We start from the raw sequence: 21,409 nt of genomic DNA on the forward strand, positions 1-21,409 counted from the left end.
ACGGAGAGCTAACATTAATGACATGCATGTCAATCTCTCACAGCTCAAAGTGGAAGAGAGACTGACTTCCTCATTACTTGTTTATGTAGGAGGTGTTGACAAGCTGAAGGTACCGAGATATCTGTTTAAAATACTAGCACACAGCTCAGACACACATGCATACCCCACAAGACATGCCACCAGAGGTCTCTTCACAGTCCCCAAGTCCAGAACAGACTATAGGAGGCGCACAGTACTACATGGAACTCTATTCCACATCAGGTAACTGATGCAAGCAGTAGAATCAGATTTAAAAAGCAGGTAAATATACACCTTATGGAACAGCGGGGACTATGAAGTAACACAAACATAGGCACAGATACATGCATACAAACACATGATAAACATACGCACTATACAAAGATGTACACATGGATTTTGCGTTGTAGATATGACAGTGGAGTGTGGGCCTGAGGGCACACACTTAGTATGTTGTGAATTCTGTAATGAATGTATTTTTATACAAAATTATATAACTGCCTTAATTTTGCCTTGGCATCAGCTAATGTGGATCATAATAAATACAAATACAAACACATTGTAGAGTCCATGCCCTGACAAATTGAGGCTTTTCTGAGGTCCAAAGGGGGTGCAACTCAATATTAGGAAGGTGTTGCTAATGTTTGTACACTCAGTGTACATTATTACTTTGCATGGTCATTTATACAGTGATTATGCAACATAATCACAGCATGCCGATCGTCCTGCTATGCCACCATGTCTGTATCAATTCTCAGTTAATCCAACTATACTTTTGACAGATCTGATATTTACTTTGAAGTGCAAAGTGTAGCAATAAAAAATCAGTCATTGACACAGACATGGTGGTGCAGCAGGAAGCTCAGTATGCCTTGAACCAACCGGTTGTGAGTTCAAATCCCAGGTTTGAATAATTGAATAATTGAATAATAATTACTGTATAAATGATCATGTACTTTGTGTTAAACATGTACGTTGAAATTATTGAATGTCAAGAGCACCGTCTGTGTGTAACTAGTTCCACAACATTTTAAGTTGACTGAAAGTTCTCAAGTTGAAGCCAAGTTTGGCTCAACTAAAAATTGTAAGTTCAGGTAACACTTTGATCAAATAGTTGAGTAAACAAAAAAAAGTGCGGAACCAGTTTCTTAATTATAATTCATTGAAACAACTATAATTTTTTCCAGTTAGAATGTGTGTATGTCTGTGTGTTTTTGCACATGTACATACACGTAACTGCCAAAATAAAGGAAATCCCAACAAAGTGGCTTAAGGGCATTTGGTCACCACGAGCCAGAACCGCTTAGATTCTACAAGTGTCTGGAACTCTGTTGGTGGGATGTGAGACCATTCTTCTACAAGAAATCCCATCATTTAGCATTGATGGTAGTGGAAAACGCAGTCTCAGGGATCGCTCCAGAATTTCCCAAAAGTGTTCAATTCGGTTGAGACCTGGTGACTGAGAAGGCCATGGCATATGGTTTACATTGTTTTCATGCTAAGCAAATAATCCAGTGACAACTCGTGCCCTGTGGATGGGGGATTGTCCCCCTATGGGGGCATAGCCATGGTAGCCAAAATAATGGCCTGCCCAGCATTTTTATACATGACCCTAAGCTTGATGGGGTTTTAATTGCTTATTTAACTCAGGATCTACACCTGTATCTCTCATGCTGTTCAACATCAGGGTGTGTGTGTGTATGGATGTTCGCGCCCACACACAGTCTCCTCAGTCCTTGGTTGTGTGTATACGCACATATATAGGTATGTGTACTATTGTCTGTGTGTGTGTGTTATATGCTGGTCTCTGACAGGTTGTGGGGCAGACAGCCCTGCTCATTGAGGAGAGAGGTGGTCTCGTCGGCCAGAAGGGAGGCGGTCTCCGGGGTGGGAGTTGGGTTGGGAGTGACGGAAGATAGTTTGCCGGGAGTGGTGGTCAAACCGGGGGACGTGGTACCCTCCAGTCGAGGCTGGCCGAAGTCAGGTGACTGGGGGATGGAGTCCTGACGAGACGACATCACACCGTTCTGGTACTGGGCCTGCGAGATCTGAGAGAAAGGAAGGGAGAGATGGAGGGAGAAGGAAGGAGAAAGGGATGGAGAGAGGGAGAGAGCGAAAGAGAGACAAGAGTAAGAGGAACAATGATCATTGTAGGTTATGGTTGGGAATCCTTTCAAATGTATTGTATTTCTAAAGCTTGACATTTGCTTTGATATAATTATGCAGAGAATTCAGTCTCTTAACTTTCTGCACCTTAGCTACTTTGTTGTGTTAGATTTCTCCAATGGATGGATGGTCCTCCTTACCTTGACAAACTGCAGGTCTGTGAGAGCTCGTACGTAAAAGTCGGGGGTGTATGTTGGTGAGGGGATAGTGAACTGAGTAATGAGCTGGCTATTGCTGCCGCTGACAGACAGAGACGCTGTACTATCTTCAGCGCTCAGAGATGCTGTCCTGTTCAAACCACTGATGTGTGACGGACAGCGGAACCCTGAAACACACACATAAAATGTAGCGTTAGTCAGCAAAAAAAAACACACACATGTGCAGACGCATGAAACTGATTTGAAAAACAAATGACCCCATTTTGAAATCATCAGACCCAACATGGAAGGAAATTAGCATTAAAACTACACAATTTTCTCTGCATCCCATGGCAATGTTTATTGAATTAGTCTTAAACTTACAAAATGTTGTCTCTGCCAACAAGAGGCGTGTGAACCGTTTTTGTCATGAACAGTGCTTGTGCCTATAGATATAGACGTGGTGTGTGCGCACAGGGATGTTTCCCAATGCTGGAAGGGGGGCCTGAGTGAAAAAGTTTGGGAACCCCTGGAGTACAGTAGAGTATGGTACAGTACAGTAGTTTAATTCAATGGAGTAGAGTATGGTACAGTAGAGTTTAATTCCGTCGAGTACAGTATAGTGAATTAAAGTTTAATTCAATAGAGTAGAGTACAGTTGAAATCAGTAGAGTACAAAACAGTACACTATACTTTACTTTTCTTTGCTTTACCTGTACTCTAATGTGCTCTACTGTATTGTACTTTACTATAATTGTCTTTACTGTACTGTACTCTGCTGTGCTTTACTGTACTATACTGTACTGTTCTTTCCAAACTTGTGAAAGATAGATTTGCATTTGCCAAGGCAGTAGCTTCTCTGCCTGGGGTCCAAACACATCAAGGCACTTACATTGCATATAAAACAAAATATAAAATATAGACGTCTATGATTGGTTCCGTGGATATTGAAATCACGGCCTGTCCAGACTGCACCAAAAAAGACTCTCGGTCCGGATGGGACCAAGAAAAGATGTCCTTAAGACTTTGCCTGACCATAAATGCTTAGTGGGATGCCTCTGTTGACTGGAAACGTTATTTTGCTGAAACCGAATTGTTTAGATTTGGTTTATCAAGGGCGCCAGGCTATGGAAACGTCGGCAATCTGTCCGTAAACAACAGCTCGTGCGGGACGAAGTAAAATATAATTTGCTGAAGGAGCAATCACAAATCACTCCTAACCAATAAATTGGAAAACTGTATGGGAGCCCTCCATGACAGTGCCATAATAATAACAAGTCCTAAACCAGGGGTTCAAACTTTTGGCCTGTGACCCCATTTTGAGATCAAATTCTTTTCACGATCCGGCCAGTGTTTACTTTTGTAATTGACACTGTGACAAAAATTCGTCAAAAATACTGTCAGACTGATTTGTAAGTATGATTTGAAGTGAATGAAATGCATCAGAAAGGTATTGAAGTTTAGGAAAGCTCATTCAGCAATAATTGTGTGAATGTGCTTATTTATATAATGAATGAGTTTGCGGGGATAAAATAATTCAATATTAAAGAATTAAACCTCTCACTAAAAGCATCAGTCATACGAAGGTTATACTTAAACCTGAACTGGAGAACCAGATGCTTTTAAGTGAGAGGTTTAATTCTTTAATATTGAATTATTTTATCCCCCCCAAACTCATCACTTGTTCAAAAATTGAATTTTTCCCTTTATCCAGATTACAACCTCTCACTTTCAGTTAATCGAAAATGGATAATTTTCAAAATATCTCCCTTTCAAAAACAAGCCATACACAAAGCTGGTTGTAATTTCAGTTCCATCCTCCAGAAAAGACAGAATAAATAGTATGACAAAATATACAAATGGATTAAAAAATATATATTATGAAAAAAGGAATTATCTTTGTTACTGATATTATGAATAGGAAAGGTGGAGTTATGGAACTATATATGGAAATGTTTGCTCTATCCAAAATGGAGGCAAGTGGAAGGGGTAGATGGTAGGAAATATGTTTGTTTGCCCATTATTTGCCTTTACAACAAAAAATGTAATAAATACATATCAGTTTTACTATAGGACCAATTTGATCTTGTCCCATGTTTTCCTCAGATTACACAGACCCACAAAGAATGTGAAAACAAATCCAATTTTGATAAACTCTCATATCTATTGGTTGAAATACCAGTGTGCAATCACAGCAGGAAGATTTGTGACCTGTTGCCACAAGGAAAGGACAACAAGTGAAGAACAAACACCATTGTAAATACAACCCTTATCTATTTGCCCATCGTTACAACACTATATATAGCCATAATATGCCATTTGAAATGTCTCGAGTCCTTTGTAACCTTTGTGAGTGTAATGTTTACTGTTTATTTTTGATTGTTTATTATCTAGTTCACTTGCTTTGGCAATGTAAACATATGTTTCCCATGACAATAAAGCCCCTTGAATTTAATTGAATTGAGAGGAGAGAGAGAGAAAGATCGAGAGAGAGAGAGGAGAGAGAGAAACAGACAGAGCATATAATGGAAGAGAGAGAGGACTTGCCTAAAGTGGGAGCACTGAGGGCCATGACACCGTAGAAGGAGAATGGTCCTGTCTCAAACTTCATGTTTTCGTTCCCGGCCTCCACTTCCACTCGCCCCTGAGAGACACAGAGAAACACAGACAATGGACCAGGGACAAGCAACAACACAGAGTGTCACTGTAATATTAAAATCTTGGGCGTTCCTGAGATGACAGAAAACAAAGACATGATACAGTCCCTACAGAGGAAATCCCGAATAAGCTGGAATGCCAGTTTGAGAGGCCACTTGAGATACAGTCCCCCACAGGCCCACCCAGAAGAGAGCAGAAAGAGGGAGGCCTGCCGCGGCCCATCAAATCAAATTTTATTGGTCACATACACATATTTAGAAGATGTTATTGCAGGTGTAGCAAAATGCTTGTGTTCGTAGCTCCAACAGCGCAGTAGTATCTAACAATTCACAACAATACATACATCTAAAAGTAAAATAATGGAATTAAGAAATTTATAAATATTAGGACGAGCAATGTCGTAGTGACATTGACAAAAATACAGTAGAATAGCATACAGTATATACATATGAGATGAGTAAGGCACTATGTAAACATTATTAAAGTGGCCAGTGATTCCATGTCTATGTATATAGGGCATCAGCCTCTAGGGTGTAGGGTTGAGTAGCCGGGTGGTAGCCGGCTAGTGAGGGCTATTTAACAGTCTGATGGCCTTGAGATCTTTTTCAGTCTCTCAGTCTCAGCTTTGATGCACCTGTACTGACCTCGCCTTCTGGATGATAGCGGGGTGAACAGGCTGTGGCTCGGGTGGTTGATGTCCTTGGTGATCTTTTTGGCCTTCCTGTGAAATCGGGTGCTGTAGGTGTCCTGGGGGGCAGGCAGAGTGCCCCTCGGTGATGTGCTGGGCAGACCGTACCACCCTCTGGAGAGCCCTGCGGTTATGGGCAGTGCAGTTGCCGTACCAGGCAGTGATACAGACCGACAGGATGCTCTCAATTGTGCATCTGTAAATGTTTCTGAGGGTCTTAGGGGCCAAGCCTCATTTCTTTGTTATTTCTACATTATCAGGTGAAAGAGGATATTCTCAGAGCAGCGAGAGAGAAGAGACAGGTGACATGGCAGGGATCTACAATTATGTTCTTCCCAGACTATTCCAAATGAGTTAACGACCGGAGGATGGCATTCAAACAGTTAAAAACTGAGATAAAACTCAATGAAGCCAGGCACAAGTTTGACTCACCAGACGAAGCCTCAGCTTCATCCAGAGAAGATCCGCCAGAGAGAACCATTGAACCCAGAATTCTATTGGATGCAGGACTATCAAGGTCCGTCTGATAAATGCCTTAGAAATGTAATTAATAATCATTACTATTAATAATAATAGACTCAGCCCTAGGGCTGGATTTGCCTGGACAGTTTCTTACCAGTGGGCTATTTTTATTTAATGTTTTTCTCAACAACAAAGAAATCTATATATTTTTTAAGGGCCTTCAGATTAGCTCTATTTAAAGATTAAGTGTGAATTCAATGCAAAGCTATGCTTTTCCAGTAGGTGGTGACAAAGTACTATAGCCATAGATATAACAATGAGACAGATATTCCACAGGATGTAGAAATGTGAAGCAATCGCTTCACGTTTCCAGTCACTACCAAATACAGTGCATTCGGAAAGTATTCAGACCCCATGACCTTAATGAAAACCTGCTCCAGAGCACTCAGGACCTCAGACTGGGGTGAATGTTCACCTTCCAACAGGACAACGACCCTAAGTACACCGCCAAGACAACGCAGGAGTGGCTTTGGGACAAGTCTCTGAATGACCTTGAGTGGCCCAGCCAAAGCCCGGACTTGAACCCGATCGAACCTGAAAATAGCTGTGCAGCGACGCTCCCCATCCACCCTGACAGAGCTTGAGAAAATCTGCAGAGAAGAATTGGAGAAATTTGTCTAATACAGGTGTGCCAAGCTTGTAGTGTCATACCCAAGAAGACTCAAGGCTGTAATCTCTGCCAAAGGTGCTTTAACAAAGTACTGAGTAAAGGGTCTGAATACTTAAATAAATGTATATATTTCTGTTTTTTTAAATACATTTGCAAAAAATTCTAAAAACCTGTTTTTGCTTTGTCATTATGGAGTATTGTGTGTAGTTTGTATGAGGAAAATAATAAGCCTGTAACATAACTAAATGTGGAAGAACTGTACATACTGTCACGTTCGTCATATAGAGGAAACCAAGGCCGAGCGTCGCTGGAGACCCTGGCCTGGAGGCTCCGGGCTGTGGCCCGTCGCTGGAGGCTCCGGACTGTGGCCCGTCACTGGAAGCTCCGGACTGTGGCCCGTCGTTGGAGGCTCCGGACTGTGGCCCGTCGTTGGAGGCTCCGGACTGTGGCCCGTCGTTGGAGGCTCCGGACTGTGGCCCGTCGTTGGAGGCTCCGGACTGTGGCCCGTCGTTGGAGGCTCCGGACTGTGGCCCGTCGTTGGAGGCTCCGGACTGTGGCCCGTCGTTGGAGGCTCCGGACTGTGGCCCGTCGTTGGAGGCTCCGGACTGTGGCCCGTCGTTGGAGGCTCCGGACTGTGGCCCGTCGTTGGAGGCTCCGGACTGTGGCCCGTCGTTGGAGGCTCCGGACTGTGGCCCGTCGTTGGAGGCTCCGGACTGTGGCCCGTAGTTGGAGGCTCCGGACTGTGGCCCGTAGTTGGAGGCTCCGGACTGTGGCCCGTAGTTGGAGGCTCCGGACTGTGGCCCGTCGTTGGAGGTTCCGGACTGGGTACTGTCCCCGGACGCTCTGGACTGGGTACTGTCGCTGGACGCTCTGGACTGGGTACAGTCGCCGGACGCTCTGGACTGGGTACAGTCGCCGGACGCTCTGGACTGGGTATTGTCGCCGGACGCTCTGGACTGCCAAAGGCGCACTGTAGGCCTGGTGGGTGGTTCCGGCACTGGTGGTACTGGGCTGGGGACACGCACCTCAGGGTGAGTGCGGGGAGGAGGAACAGGGCGTACTGGACTGTGGAGGCGCACTGGAGGTCTGGAGTGTAGAGCTGACACAACCCGTCCTGGCTGGATGTTTATTTGCAGGGCGCTGGCACAGGACGCACTGGGCTGTGCAGACTCACAGGAGACACAGTACGCAGAACCGGCGCAGGATATCCTGGTCCAAGGAGGTACACTGGAGACCAGGAGCGCTGAGCCGGCACCCTCCTTCCTGGCTGGATGCCCATTCTAGCCCAGCCAATGCAAGGAGCTGGAATAGAGCGCACCGGGCTAGAATAGCATACTGGAGACACCGTGCGTTCCACCGCATAACACGGCGCCTGGCCTGTAACAGGAGTTGGCTCAGGTCTCCAACCTGACTCATGCAATCTTCACGTGTGACCCCCAAAAATGTTTCTTGGGGCTCCCTCTTGGGCTTCAGTGCTAGCCGTGTACCCTCATAGCATCACCGTTCCTCCCGTGCTATCTCCACCTGCCTCCATGGTAGGCGATCCTCTCCTGCCAGTATTTCCTCCCACGTCCAGGATCCTTTACCGTCCAGTATTTCATCCCATGTCCATGCTGTCAGCTCCAAACGCTGCTCCTCCTTTTCACGCTGCTTGGTCCTTTTATGGTGGGTTGTTCTGTCACGTTCGTCGTATAGAGGAGACCAAGGCGCAGCGTGGTAAGTATACATACAGTGCCTTGCGAAAGTATTCGGCCCCCTTGAACTTTGCGACCTTTTGCCACATTTCAGGCTTCAAACATAAAGATATAAAACTGTAATTTTTTGTGAAGAATCAACAACAAGTGGGACATTTTGGATATTTCAAACTTTTTTAACAAATCCAAAACTGAAAAATTGGGCGTGCAAAATTATTCAGCCCCCTTAAGTTAATACTTTGGAGCGCCACCTTTTGCTGCGATTACAGCTGTAAGTCGCTTGGGGTATGTCTCTATCAGTTTTGCACATCGAGAGACTGACATTTTTTCCCATTCCTCCTTGCAAAACAGCTCGAGCTCAGTGAGGTTGGATGGAGAGCATTTGTGAACAGCAGTTTTCAGTTCTTTCCACAGATTCTCGATTGGATTCAGGTCTGGACTTTGACTTGGCCATTCTAACACCTGGATATGTTTATTTTTGAACCATTCCATTGTAGATGTTGCTTTATGTTTTGGATCATTGTCTTGTTGGAAGACAAATCTCCGTCCCAGTCTCAGGTCTTTTGCAGACTCCATCAGGTTTTCTTCCAGAATGGTCCTGTATTTGGCTCCATCCATCTTCCCATCAATTTTAACCATCTTCCCTGTCCCTGCTGAAGAAAAGCAGGCCCAAACCATGATGCTGCCACCACCATGTTTGACAGTGGGGATGGTGTGTTCAGGGTGATGAGCTGTGTTGCTTTTACGCCAAACATAACGTTTTGCATTGTTGCCAAAAAGTTCAATTTTGGTTTCATCTGACCAGAGCACCTTCTTCCACATGTTTGGTGTGTCTCCCAGGTGGCTTGTGGCAAACTTTAAACGACACTTTTTGTGGATATCTTTAAGAAATGGCTTTCTTCTTGCCACTCTTCCATAAAGGACAGATTTGTGCAATATACGGCTGATTGTTGTCCTATGGACAGAGTCTCCCACCTCAGCTGTAGATCTCTGCAGTTCATCCAGAGTGATCATGGGCCTCTTGGCTGCATCTCTGATCAGTCTTCTCCTTGTATGAGCTGAAAGTTTAGAGGGACGGCCAGGTCTTGGTAGATTTGCAGTGGTCTGATACTCCTTCCATTTCAATATTATCGCTTGCAAATCAAATCAAATTTTATTTGTCACATACACATGGTTAGCAGATGTTAATGCGAGTGTAGCGAAATGCTTGTACTACCAAATACAGTGCATTCGGCACAGTACTCCTTGGGATGTTTAAAGCTTGGGAAATCTTTTTGTATCCAAATCCGGCTTTAAACTTCTTCACAACAGTATCTCGGACCTGCCTGGTGTGTTCCTTGTTCTTCATGATGCTCTCTGCGCTTTTAACGGACCTCTGAGACTATCACAGTGCAGGTGCATTTATACGGAGACTTGATTACACACAGGTGGATTGTATTTATCATCATTAGTCATTTAGGTCAACATTGGATCATTCAGAGATCCTCACTGAACTTCTGGAGAGAGTTTGCTGCACTGAAAGTAAAGGGGCTGAATAATTTTGCACGCCCAGTTTTTGATTTGTTAAAAAAGTTTGAAATATCCAAGAAATGTTGTTCCACTTCATGATTGTGTCCCACTTGTTGTTGATTCTTCAAAAAAATACAGTTTTATATCTTTATGTTTGAAGCCTGAAATGTGGCAAAAGGTCGCAAAGTTCAAGGGGGCCGAATACTTTCGCAAGGCACTGTAACTCTTTAATGAAAGAGAGAACACTGAACAAAACTATACATAACTATACAAAACAACAAAACGAACAGTGAAACTAAATGGCTAGTGCAGAACAGGCAACTAAACATAGAATAACAACCCACAAAATAACCAAAGAATATGGCTACCAAAATATAGTCCCCAAACAGAGACAACGATAAACAGCTGCCTCTGATTGAGAAACAATCTAGGCAACCAATGACATATAAACACCTAGACTAGAAAATCCCTAGACAATAAAAAAATAAACAAACCACCCTTGTCACACCCTGACCTAACCAAAATAATAAAGAAAACAAAGATAAGTAAGGTCAGTGCGTGACACATACGCTTGCTATGACTTCTTTATTGCTCAATGACCAATATAGCTGAATTAAAATGTGGAACCTTAAATGGATTAACCATGTAATCAAGAAAAAGAAAACGTTAGCATTTCTCAAGTCTTCTAAGGTGGCTTTTGTCCAGGACACACATTTGAATAAAAAGGAATCAGAAAAACGAAAATGCTCTTGGGTGGGAAAGGCTTTCTCTGGCTCAGGTACAGGCATATGCAGGGGAGTATCTATTCTCATACATAAGGAAGGCCGTGAACTTAACTAAAGTGCTAATTGATTCAGATAGTCGTTATATAATAGTTTGCAGGCTCTGGATGGAAACTTCAGGTGTTCTTTGCAATATACTGCATATGCACAGGCACAATTCTTTTCATGTCTTATCTTAACTCTCTTAGAACTGGGTGACATCCAAATATTGTTGGCGGGTGATTGGCAGCTGCAATAAGACTTCTAGCTAGGGATATAGGCTTAAAAGATACCTAGAGGTTAATGTACCCGATGGGAGGGACTATTCTTTCTTCCCCCCCACCCACAATGTTTACTTTGGGATTGATTACTTCCTAATCTCCCAGTTACTATTGGATATATCTCTCAGTGCTACTATAGGTAATATTATAATTTCAGACCATGCTCCTGTGTTCATATGCCTTTCCAAGTTTTCACAGACTCCTAGGAGCCGCAAATTGTACTTGAACATGTCTCTGTTAAAATATAGTATATTCATCAAAATGATTAGTGATGAAATATCTATTTTTTTAGCAAACTAGCAAGAGGCAGGAAAGTACACTGACGGTTTGGTGAGATACTCTTAAAGCAAATTTGAGGAGGAGGATTATATCTTATGCTTCATTCAAGAAAAAGACAGCCAATCTACTCTCCACCAAAGTAGAATGTTAGCTTAAGGCACTTGATACCTTATACACCCTAAACAGAGACAGAACTATGTTAAACAAGATAATCGCTACTATTGCTAATTGTGAGTTTAATAGATTATATCATAAAAAAGCTGAGTTTGCACTGTTCCACCTTAACCAATCTTACTGGGAGATGGGTGAAAAACCTGGCCGCTTGCTGACATACAGACTAAAGCTGCAAAACAGTAGGAACCATATAGCTGGCATACGGTTGCAAGATTGTGCAATTTCTACCTCTTCAAAGCAGATAAATGAGGAGTTTAGAGGCTTCTACAACACCCTTTATACATCACAGGGTGTACTGGATAAACAAAAGTTGGATAGCTTGGTTGCACACCTGAATTTACCACAACTCTCAGATAAGAATAGAGATTATTTAGATGCACCACTTACGGTTGAAGAGATCTCTTAAGTTTTCAAGAATATGCCTTCTAACAAGCCTCCCTTCTGACTTCTATAAAAAGTTTGAGACAATTATTACTCCAGGTTTGCTAGAGGTAAATAATGATGCATATAAAGTTGGATCTTTTCAGCAATTATCTCTCATCCACAAAAAAGATCCACTTGACCCGATAGGATATCGGCCTATTTCTCTTATTAATAATGATGAAAAGATCTTAGCAAAAATGCTTTCAAACAGATCGTCGGTCATTGGTAGCATCATCAACCTGGATCAGACTGGCTTTATCCCCCACTTACACGATTTGGCATTTAAGACGTATGCCTGTGTTTTAACGAATGGTCTCATATCCAACCCTTTCCAGTTAAATAGAAATACAAGATAGGGATGGCCTTTAAGCTCCGGTCTATTTGTGCTAGCTTTGGCCCAGAAACAGAGGTCACCAAATCTGGTCAGAGAGCGACGCCTTCATGGCACGCCATGAAGCTTGATCGACTCTAACTTTTGTAAAATAATCACCAATCGGGGTGAAACAAAGCTAGCTAGATAGCCAATGAGCTGAGCCAATGAGCTGAGCTTTACGAGAGTATCAGGAAACCCTGTATCCGTCGCAAATTGTAGCTGCTAACCTTGTGCAACAGCATGCCTTTTCATTTTGGACAAAAATTATGTTATTTGTTATTGAGTTTTTTTCCAGAGTTAGGGAGCTATGAAAACTGGTTGTTTTGCAAATGTTGAACTTGCAATATGGCTACTAATACTGAAAAGCTGAATCAAAGTCCAAGTATACAGATTTGCCGATATTCTTGCAGAAAAATGTAATATGAATGCAAATGTCTCCTTCACGATTTGCCCAAATGTAGCTGGGTGACTTCACAGTAAATGTCATGCCGTTTGCACATACTTCAAGTTATCCATCTGAACCTTTGCACATACACTGCGGCCATCTTGTGGACACCATCGGAATTACAACCAGAGTGATGGCTAGACGTGGGACCTTTCTGTTGCATTTCAAAGATGGCAGTAGAAAAAAAAATGGTTGTTTTTTTCATTGTATTTTCTTCTACCAGATCTATTGTGTTATATTCTCCTACATTCAATTCACATTTACACAAACTTCAAAGTGTTTCCTTTCAAATGGTACAAATGATATTCCTATCCTTGCTTCAGGGCCTGAGCTACAGGCAGTTATATTTAGGTATTTCATTTTAGGTGAAAATTGGAGAAAAAAAAGGGGGCTAAGTTTTATTAATTGATTAAAAAATATATATTTTTGGGATTGTTTTGATCTTACGGTATAATCTTTGTAAATGATATCATAAATAGGACTGGTGGAGTTATGTCACACATGCAGCCAACAAAAATATATGGAAATGTCTGCTCTACTCAAAATTACAACTAACTAATTGCAGCATTACTGCAAAAATGGAAGAGGCAAGTTGAAGGGGAAGAAAGTAAGGAACTCGTCTAATGGCCCTACATTAAAGACCAAAATCGAATAAAGAAAATAGTGATATATAAAAAATGATTCCAGTTTATTTAAGGACCAGAAAATTGACATTTACATGGAGCTAACTCCGTAAATAGCACTGCTCGGTGATTTAAAAACTCATAGTCAATCGATCAATAATATAATAATACTCTTAGCAAAAAATGTTATCTTTAATTTACAATCGGTAGAAACTATGAGCATAGAAAGGTTCAGAACTTTTGTGAAACATCACAGTTGAAAAATATATGGCAGATACAAATCAAAACTGGATGGTCTTCAGAGATAGATGGGAGGGGTTGAGGGTAGCTGAAGGATGGGACTAAAAATAAACAGAAGTAACAAACAAAAGTAACACAGTAAATCATACTGTCCTAACAAATTTGTTTAAACTCTGCAAAAAAATAAAACGTCCTCTCACTGTCAACTGGGATTATTTTCAGCAAACTTAACATGTATAAATATTTTCATGAACATAACAAGATACAACAATTGAGACATAAACTGAACAAATTCCACAGACATGTGACTAACAGAAATGGAATAATGTGTCCCTGAACAAAGGTGGGGGTCAAAATCAAAAGTCACAGTCAGTATCTGGTGTGGCCTTAAGTACTGCAGTGCATCTCCTCCTCATGGACTGGACCAGATTTGCCAGTTTTTGCTGTGAGATGTTACCCCCCTCTTCCACCAAGGCACCTGCAAGTTCTCAGACATTTCTGGGGGGAATGGCCCTAGCCCTCACCCTCCGATCCAACAGGTTCCAGACGTGCTCAATGGGATTGAGATCCGGGCTCTTCGTTGGCCATGGCAGAACACTGACATTCCTGTCTTGCAGGAAATAATGCACAGAATGAGCAATATAGCTGGTGGCATTGTCATGCTGAAAGGCCATGTCAGGATGAGCCTGCAGGAAGGGTACCACATGAGGGAGGAGGATGTCTTCCCTGTAACACACAGCATTGAGATTGCCTGCAATGACAACAAGCTCAGTCCAATGATGCTGTGACACACTGTCCCAGACTATGATGGACCCTCCGCCTCCAAATCGATCCCGCTCCAGAGTACAGGCCTCGGTGTAAAGCTCATTCAGTTGACGATAAACGCGAATCCGACCATCACCCCTGGTGAGGCAAAACCACAACTCGTCAGTGAATAGCATTTCTTGCCAGTCCTGTCTGGTACAGCGATGGTGGGTTTGTGCCCATGGGCGATGTTGTTGCCGGTGACTTTTGGTGAGGACCTGCCTTTACAATAGGCCTACAAGCCCTCAGTCCAGCCTCTCTCAGCCTATTGCGGACAGTCTGAGCGCTAATGGAGGGATTTTGCGTTCCTGGTGTAACTCGGGCAGTTGTTGTTGCCATCCTGTACCTGTTCCGCTGGTGTGATGTTCGGATGAACCGATCCTGTGTAGGTGTTGTTACGTGGTCTGCCACTGCGAGGATGATCTGTGGTCCGTCTTGTCTCCCTGTAGCGCTGTCTTAGGCTTCTCACAGTATGGACATTGCAATTCATTGCCCTGGCCACATCTGCAGTCCTCATGCCTCCTTGCAGCATGCCTAAGGCACGTTCACACAGATAAGCAGGGACCCTGGACATCTTTCTTTTTGTGTTTATCAGAGTCAGTAGAAAGGCCTCTTTAGTGTCCTAAGTTTTCATAACTGTGACCTTAATTGCCTACAGTCTGTAAGTTGTTAGTGTCTTAACGACCGTACCACAGGTGCATGTTCATTAATTGTCTATGGTTCATTGAACAAGCATGGGAAACAGTGTTTAAACCCTTTACAATGAAGATCTGTGAAGTTATTTGGATTTTTACGAATTATCTTTGAAAGACAGGATCCTGAAAAAGGGACATTTTTTCTTGTTGCTGAGTTTAGTATGTATAACCTGGAAGTGGAACCCTAAGTGCTGTTGTAGTTTACTCCAATTAGGGGAACAGTGGTAGGGTTATGTGAAAATAATGAAGTAAAATATATTGAAAAAATGTATATATTATATATACAGTACCAGTCAACATTTTGTACACACCTACTTATTCAAGGGTTTTTCTTTATTATTTTCTACATTGTAGAATAATAGTGAAGACATCAAAACTATGAAATAAAACATATGGAATCATGTCGTAACCAAAAATCAAAGTAGCCACCTTTTGCCTTGATGGCAGCTTTGCACACTCTTCGCATTGTTTCAATCAGCTCCACTCTGTGGTCCAAATCATCCCAAACCATCTCAATTGGGTTGTGGTCAGGTGATTGTGGAGGTTAGGTCATCTGATGCAGCACTCTATCACTCTCCTTCTTGGTCAAATGACCCTTACACAGCCTGGAGGTGTGTTGGGTCATTGTCCTGTTGAAAAACAAATTATAGTCCCACTAAGCGCAAACCAGATGGGATGGCGTATCGCTGCAGAATGCTGTGGTAGCCATGCTGGTTAAGTGTGCCATGAATTCTAAATAAATCACAGACAGTGTCACCAGCAAAACACCCCACACACCAGCACACCTCCTCCTCCATGCTTCATGGTGGGAACCACACATTCGGAGATCATCTGTTCACCTACTCTGCGTCTCACAAAGACACAAAAATCTCAAATTTGGACTCAGACCAAAGGACAGATGTCCACCTGTCTAACGTCCATTGCTCGTGTTTCTTGGCCCAAGATAGTCTCTTCCTATTATTGGTGTCCTTTAGTAGTGGTTTCTTTGCAGCTCTTCCACCATGAAGGCCTGATTCACGCAGTCTGGCTTAATGGCTTACTGGTGCTCTTCCATGTCGCCCCTAGTAGGGGTGCGGCACTTGAGTGGGTTGAGTCTCTGATGTGATCTTCCTGTCCGGGATGACGCCCCCCTCGGGTTCGCGCAGTGGGGGAGATCTTCGTGGGCTATGCTCGGCCTTGTTTCATGGTAGTAAGATGGGGGTTGAAGATATCACTCTAGAGCGTGGGGGTTGTGCTTTGGCAACGTGGGTGGGGTTATATCCTGCCTGGTTAGCCCTGTCCAGGGGTATAGTCGGACGGGGCCACAGTGTCTCCCGACCCCTACTGTCTCAGCCTCCAGCAATTATGCTGCAATAGTTTATGTGTCGGGGGCATAGGGTCAGTCTGTTATATCTGGAGTATTTCACCTGTCATATCCGGTGTCCTGTGTGATTTTAAGTATGCTCCCTCTAATCCTTTCTCTCAGAGGACCTGAGCCCTAGGACCATACCTCAGGACAACCTGACCTGATGACTCCTTGCTGTCCACAGTCCACCTGGTCATGCTGCTGCTCCAGTTTCAACTGTTCTGCCTGCGGCTATGAAACCCTAACCTGTTCATCGGAAGTGCTACCTTGTCCCGGACCTGCTGTTTTTGACTCTCTCTGCCGCACCTGCTGTCTCTAACTCTGAATGATCGGCGATGGAAAGCCAACTGACATTTACTCCTGAGGTGCTGACCTGCTGCACCCTCTACAACCACTGTGATAATTATTATGTGACCCTGCTGGTCATCTATGAACATTTGAACATCTTGGCCATGTACTGTAATAATCTCCACCTGGCACAGCCAGAAGAGGACTGGCCACCCCTCAGAGCCTGGTTCCTCTCTAGGTTTATTCCTAGGTTCCTGCCTTTCTAGGGAGTTTTTCCAAGCAACCGTGCTTCTACATCTGCATTGCTTGCTGTTTGGGGTTTTAGGCTGGGTTTCTGTATAGCACTTTGTGATATCGGCTGATGTAAGAAGGGCATTATAAATACATTTGATTGATTCATGCAGTCTCCTCTGAACAGTTGATGTTGAGATGTGCCTGTTACTTGAAATCTGTGATATCACAACTCAGGATATGACCCAGATGCAGACACGGAGGAGGATAGTACAGTTCTCCGATTATTTATTGGAAACACGGGGCAGGCAAAGGGCAGGTCGAGGCCAGTCAGAGGTTCGTGATCAGGTCAGAGTCAGGCAGGTACAGGACGGCAGGCAGGCTCGAGATGAGAGCAGGCAAAAGGTCAGAACGTGAAAAACTACAACTAGAGAAACAGGAAGGTCGGAAAGAACACTGGTAAGACCTGACAAGACAAGATGAACTGGCAACAGACAAACAGAGAACACAGATATAAATACACAGGGGATAATGGTAAGATGGGAAACACCTGGGGGGGGGTGGAGACAAGAACAAAGACAGGTGAAACAGATCAGGGTGTGACATGTGATGCATTTATTTGGACTGTAATCTGAGGTGCAATTAACTCTAATGACCATCCTCTGCAGCAGAGGTAACTGGGTCTTCCATTCCTGTAGCGGTCCTCATGAGAGCCAGTTTCATCATAGTGCTTCATGACCTTCATGTCTTAAAGTAATGATGGACTGTCGTTTTCTAATGAACTTTTAAAAAAGGCAATCCAGGTGACTACCTCATGAAGCTGGTTGAGAGAATGCCAAGAGTGTGCAAAGCTGTCATCAAGGCAAAGGGTGGCTACTTTGAAGAATCTCAAATATAAAATATATTTTGATTTGTTTAAATAATTTTTGGTTACTACATGATTCCAGGTATGTTATTTCATAGTCTTGATGTCCTCACTATGCAGACAATTACATTGATGGAAGCCACAATCTGTCTGCAATATTAAAGCTGATCTCAACCTAAAGAGATAAATCAATAAATAATATAAAATAGCTCACAGAGAATTACCTGGAAAGACTCATGGCTGTAATCGCTGCCAACGGTGATTTTAACATGCATTGACTCAGGGGTGTGAACAGTTATATAAATTGGATGTTTCTGTATTTCAACACAGGTGAGGGGCATGAGGGTAAGGGGGAGGGGAGGAGAGACCACACATGTCACCTACTGCTCCACACCTCCTCCCTCCTATGTCTGAACAGAAACATCCCACTGACTCGACCCAGCTCCCCATGGAGGCATGTACACAACTGCAGTATATTTTGTGGAAGTGCTGGGGATGGCCAGGGAGTGTGTGTGTTGTGAGTGTGTGCAGTGCCCAGGGTTGAGTCACACAGTAAAGGAGTATACAAAAGAACATATGGACTTACAAGTAACAAACTCAATGGTTTACACAAATCAAAACCATATATGGTATGTTTAACGCAGGAGAGGGGTGGAGAGCGAAATAAATAATCTATCCAGAGAGAAAGTGGGAGGAGGACACAGGACAGACGGTAGAGAGTGAGGGAGGAAAATAAATAGGTGAAAAGCTATGCGTTATCCATCAGCTTTAACAATATACCGCACTGACAGCAGCCACACACACACACACTGTCGGTGAGTCTGCTATTGAGCACACAGACAGGCTTTTAGTATATGCTGAAATCATCCCTGGACAAAGGCACCTCTGGAGCACTTGCTATCACTCAGTCCTATAGTTATTTACCTGGATATAAAGCCTTTTCATAAAGTACAGTTTACACCAGACCTGGGTTCAAATACGGTTTGAAATAATTTCGCAATACTTTATATGTATGTGCTTGATTGACCTTGGTTTAATTGGACTGATAGAATAGTCCCAAAACGGCAAAATCTGCCAATCTGGTACTTCAAGTATTTACACACACACACACACACACACACACACCTGAGAAACCATGCAGAGAAATCATCAATAACAACACACACACACACACACACACACAGACAGGGAGGCACAGACGAAAGCACACGCGCTTATTACTTCATTCCGATGAGTAACCTTGAGTAAGCTTGTGTGAGACTAGCAAACATAGGCTACACACACACACAAACAACCCATCCCACCCATAATCATTCTCCCATCCCAACAATAATCATTCTCCCCTCTCTCCCTCATCCCCCTCAGTCACACCAAGGAATACATTTTTGTGTGATGACAATATTCAGGAAACTGAAAGACAGAAAAACAAACAGAAATGTTTATATACATACGTAATGGTTAATACCAGGATAGATGCACGGACACACACACACACACACAGTAGCTATAATGGCGGTTGAATGAAGATTGGGGTTCCCATGCCTATGCTCTTTCATAAACAAATGCAGCCCACACACACATACACACACTGTACATTTCCGGGAACAACCAATTCATTAATTCGTGACCACACAGGTCATAGTACCACAAACACAGTTACTATAGGAACCTCATGATGTGTACAAACATATGATTACACAAAACTAACCAAATATCTCCTCTTTCCATCTACTCTCTGTTCCTCTCTTTCTTTTACAGGCAGTCCAATCCCCCTGTAGGAGTATAACATTATTTTCAAGAGCGACAATAAACAATGAGGGAAACTTCCCATTCCATCTCCTAACATTCTATTGTTGGCAACATGGCTTTGCATGTTGACAGTGTTGCTCTCCCACCCCTAAACATAGCTCTATGGATTATTCCACCTGTGGGGTCTCCTATGTCCCCCCACTGGGTGTATACCATTATCATGAGTGAGGGGTGGGGAGGCGAATAAGTTGCTCAACGATAACTGGATTACTGGCCCTGGATAATGACTATTTGGGGACCCTAATGCCATAAATGACTTATGCGAAAAACTATGGGGTGGGGGGGGGGGGGGGGGTCGGGTGTTTGTGTGTTTCTAGTGTGTGTACACAAAGTGGGGCAGAGGCTGGCTGGGGGGTTAGAGGGGGGGTTGGTATTTTTAGCCTTAGCACAGCTCTACCAGACACGGTCCATCACAGCACAGCTCAACCAGACCCGACCTATCACAGCACAGTGCTACCAGACCAAGCCCACCTCAACTCAGCCCAGCTCTACACAGCACCGACCACTATCCTAGGGTCTATTAAAACACTGTCGAGGTTAGGGGACCACATGATGCAGTCCACACCATGTATCATTCACATCATCAGCCCTCATATGCTGAGAGTTTGGAGCGTCGGCAGCCACACTGCCCTCCACACCACCCTCCTCCTCATTCCCCCACAACCGCCCTCCCAGGCTAGTTTTGGTTAACTTCCTTACTCCCATCCCCAGGACAGGCCCAATTGGTGGGGATAGGCAACAACACATTCGACCACATGCGTGCTTAGTCCCCTCCTGTGCTCCCTGTTCACCCACAACTATGTAGCCAAGCACGACTCCAACACCATCATTAAGCTTGCCAATGACAAGACGGTGGTAGGCCCGATCACCGAGGACGATGGACGTGCAGTGTGGTGCCAGGACAACAACCTCTCCCTCAACGTGAACAAGACAAAGGAGCTGATCGTAGACTTTCACAACGATGGGGCTATAGGGAAGCACTTTTTTTGTGAAGAATCAACAACAAGTGGGACACAATCATGAAGTGGAACGACATTGATTGGATATTTCAAACTTTTTTAACAAATCAAAAACTGAAAAATTGGGCGTGCAAAATTATTCAGCCCCCTTAAGTTAATACTTTGTAGCGCCACCTTTTGCTGCGATTACATCTGTAAGTTGGGGTATGTCTCTATCAGTTTTGCACATCGAGAGACTGCAATTGTTTCCCATTCCTCCTTGCAAAACAGCTCGAGCTCAGTGAGGTTGGATGGAGAGCATTTGTGAACAGCAGTTTTCAGTTCTTTCCACAGATTCTCGATTGGATTCAGGTCTGGACTTTGACTTGGCCATTCTAACACCTGGATATGTTTATTTTTGAACCATTCCATTGTAGATTTTGCTTTATGTTTTGGATCATTGTCTTGTTGGAAGACAAATCTCCGTCCCAGTCTCAGGTCTTTTGCAGACTCCATCAGGTTTTCTTCCAGAATGGTCCTGTATTTGGCTCCATCCATCTTCCCTGTCCCTGCTGAAGAAAAGCAGGCCCAAACCATGATGCTGCCACCCCCATGTTTGACAGTGGGGATGGTGTGTTCAGGGTGATGAGCTGTGTTGCTTTTACGCCAAACATAACGTTTTGCATTGTTGCCAAAAAGTTCAATTTTGGTTTCATCTGACCAGAGCACCTTCTTCCACATGTTTGGTGTGTCTCCCAGGTGGCTTGTGGCAAACTTTAAACGACACTTTTTATGGATATCTTTAAGAAATGGCTTTCTTCTTGCCACTCTTC

The 21,409-nt window shown here is 43.5% G+C and overlaps 1 protein-coding gene across 1 annotated transcript in view; it reads right to left on the bottom strand.

Annotated features, from left to right (window-relative positions):
- Positions 1–330: 330 nt before the first annotated feature.
- The window catches only part of LOC109874096 (metal transporter CNNM4-like), a 44,331-nt gene continuing 23,252 nt past the window's right edge, over positions 331–21,409 (bottom strand). The window contains exons 5-7 of the mRNA XM_020465870.2: positions 4,869–4,965; positions 2,325–2,509; positions 331–2,066 (exon numbers count right to left, since the gene is read on the bottom strand). Coding sequence (XP_020321459.1) covers positions 1,812–2,066; positions 2,325–2,509; positions 4,869–4,965 — 537 coding nt within the window. The 3' untranslated portion in view covers positions 331–1,811. The remainder of the gene's footprint in view (positions 2,067–2,324; positions 2,510–4,868; positions 4,966–21,409) is intronic.

The sequence above is a fragment of the Oncorhynchus kisutch genome, linkage group LG3, assembly GCF_002021735.2.
Source record: "Oncorhynchus kisutch isolate 150728-3 linkage group LG3, Okis_V2, whole genome shotgun sequence".
Lineage (NCBI taxonomy): Eukaryota > Metazoa > Chordata > Actinopteri > Salmoniformes > Salmonidae > Oncorhynchus > Oncorhynchus kisutch.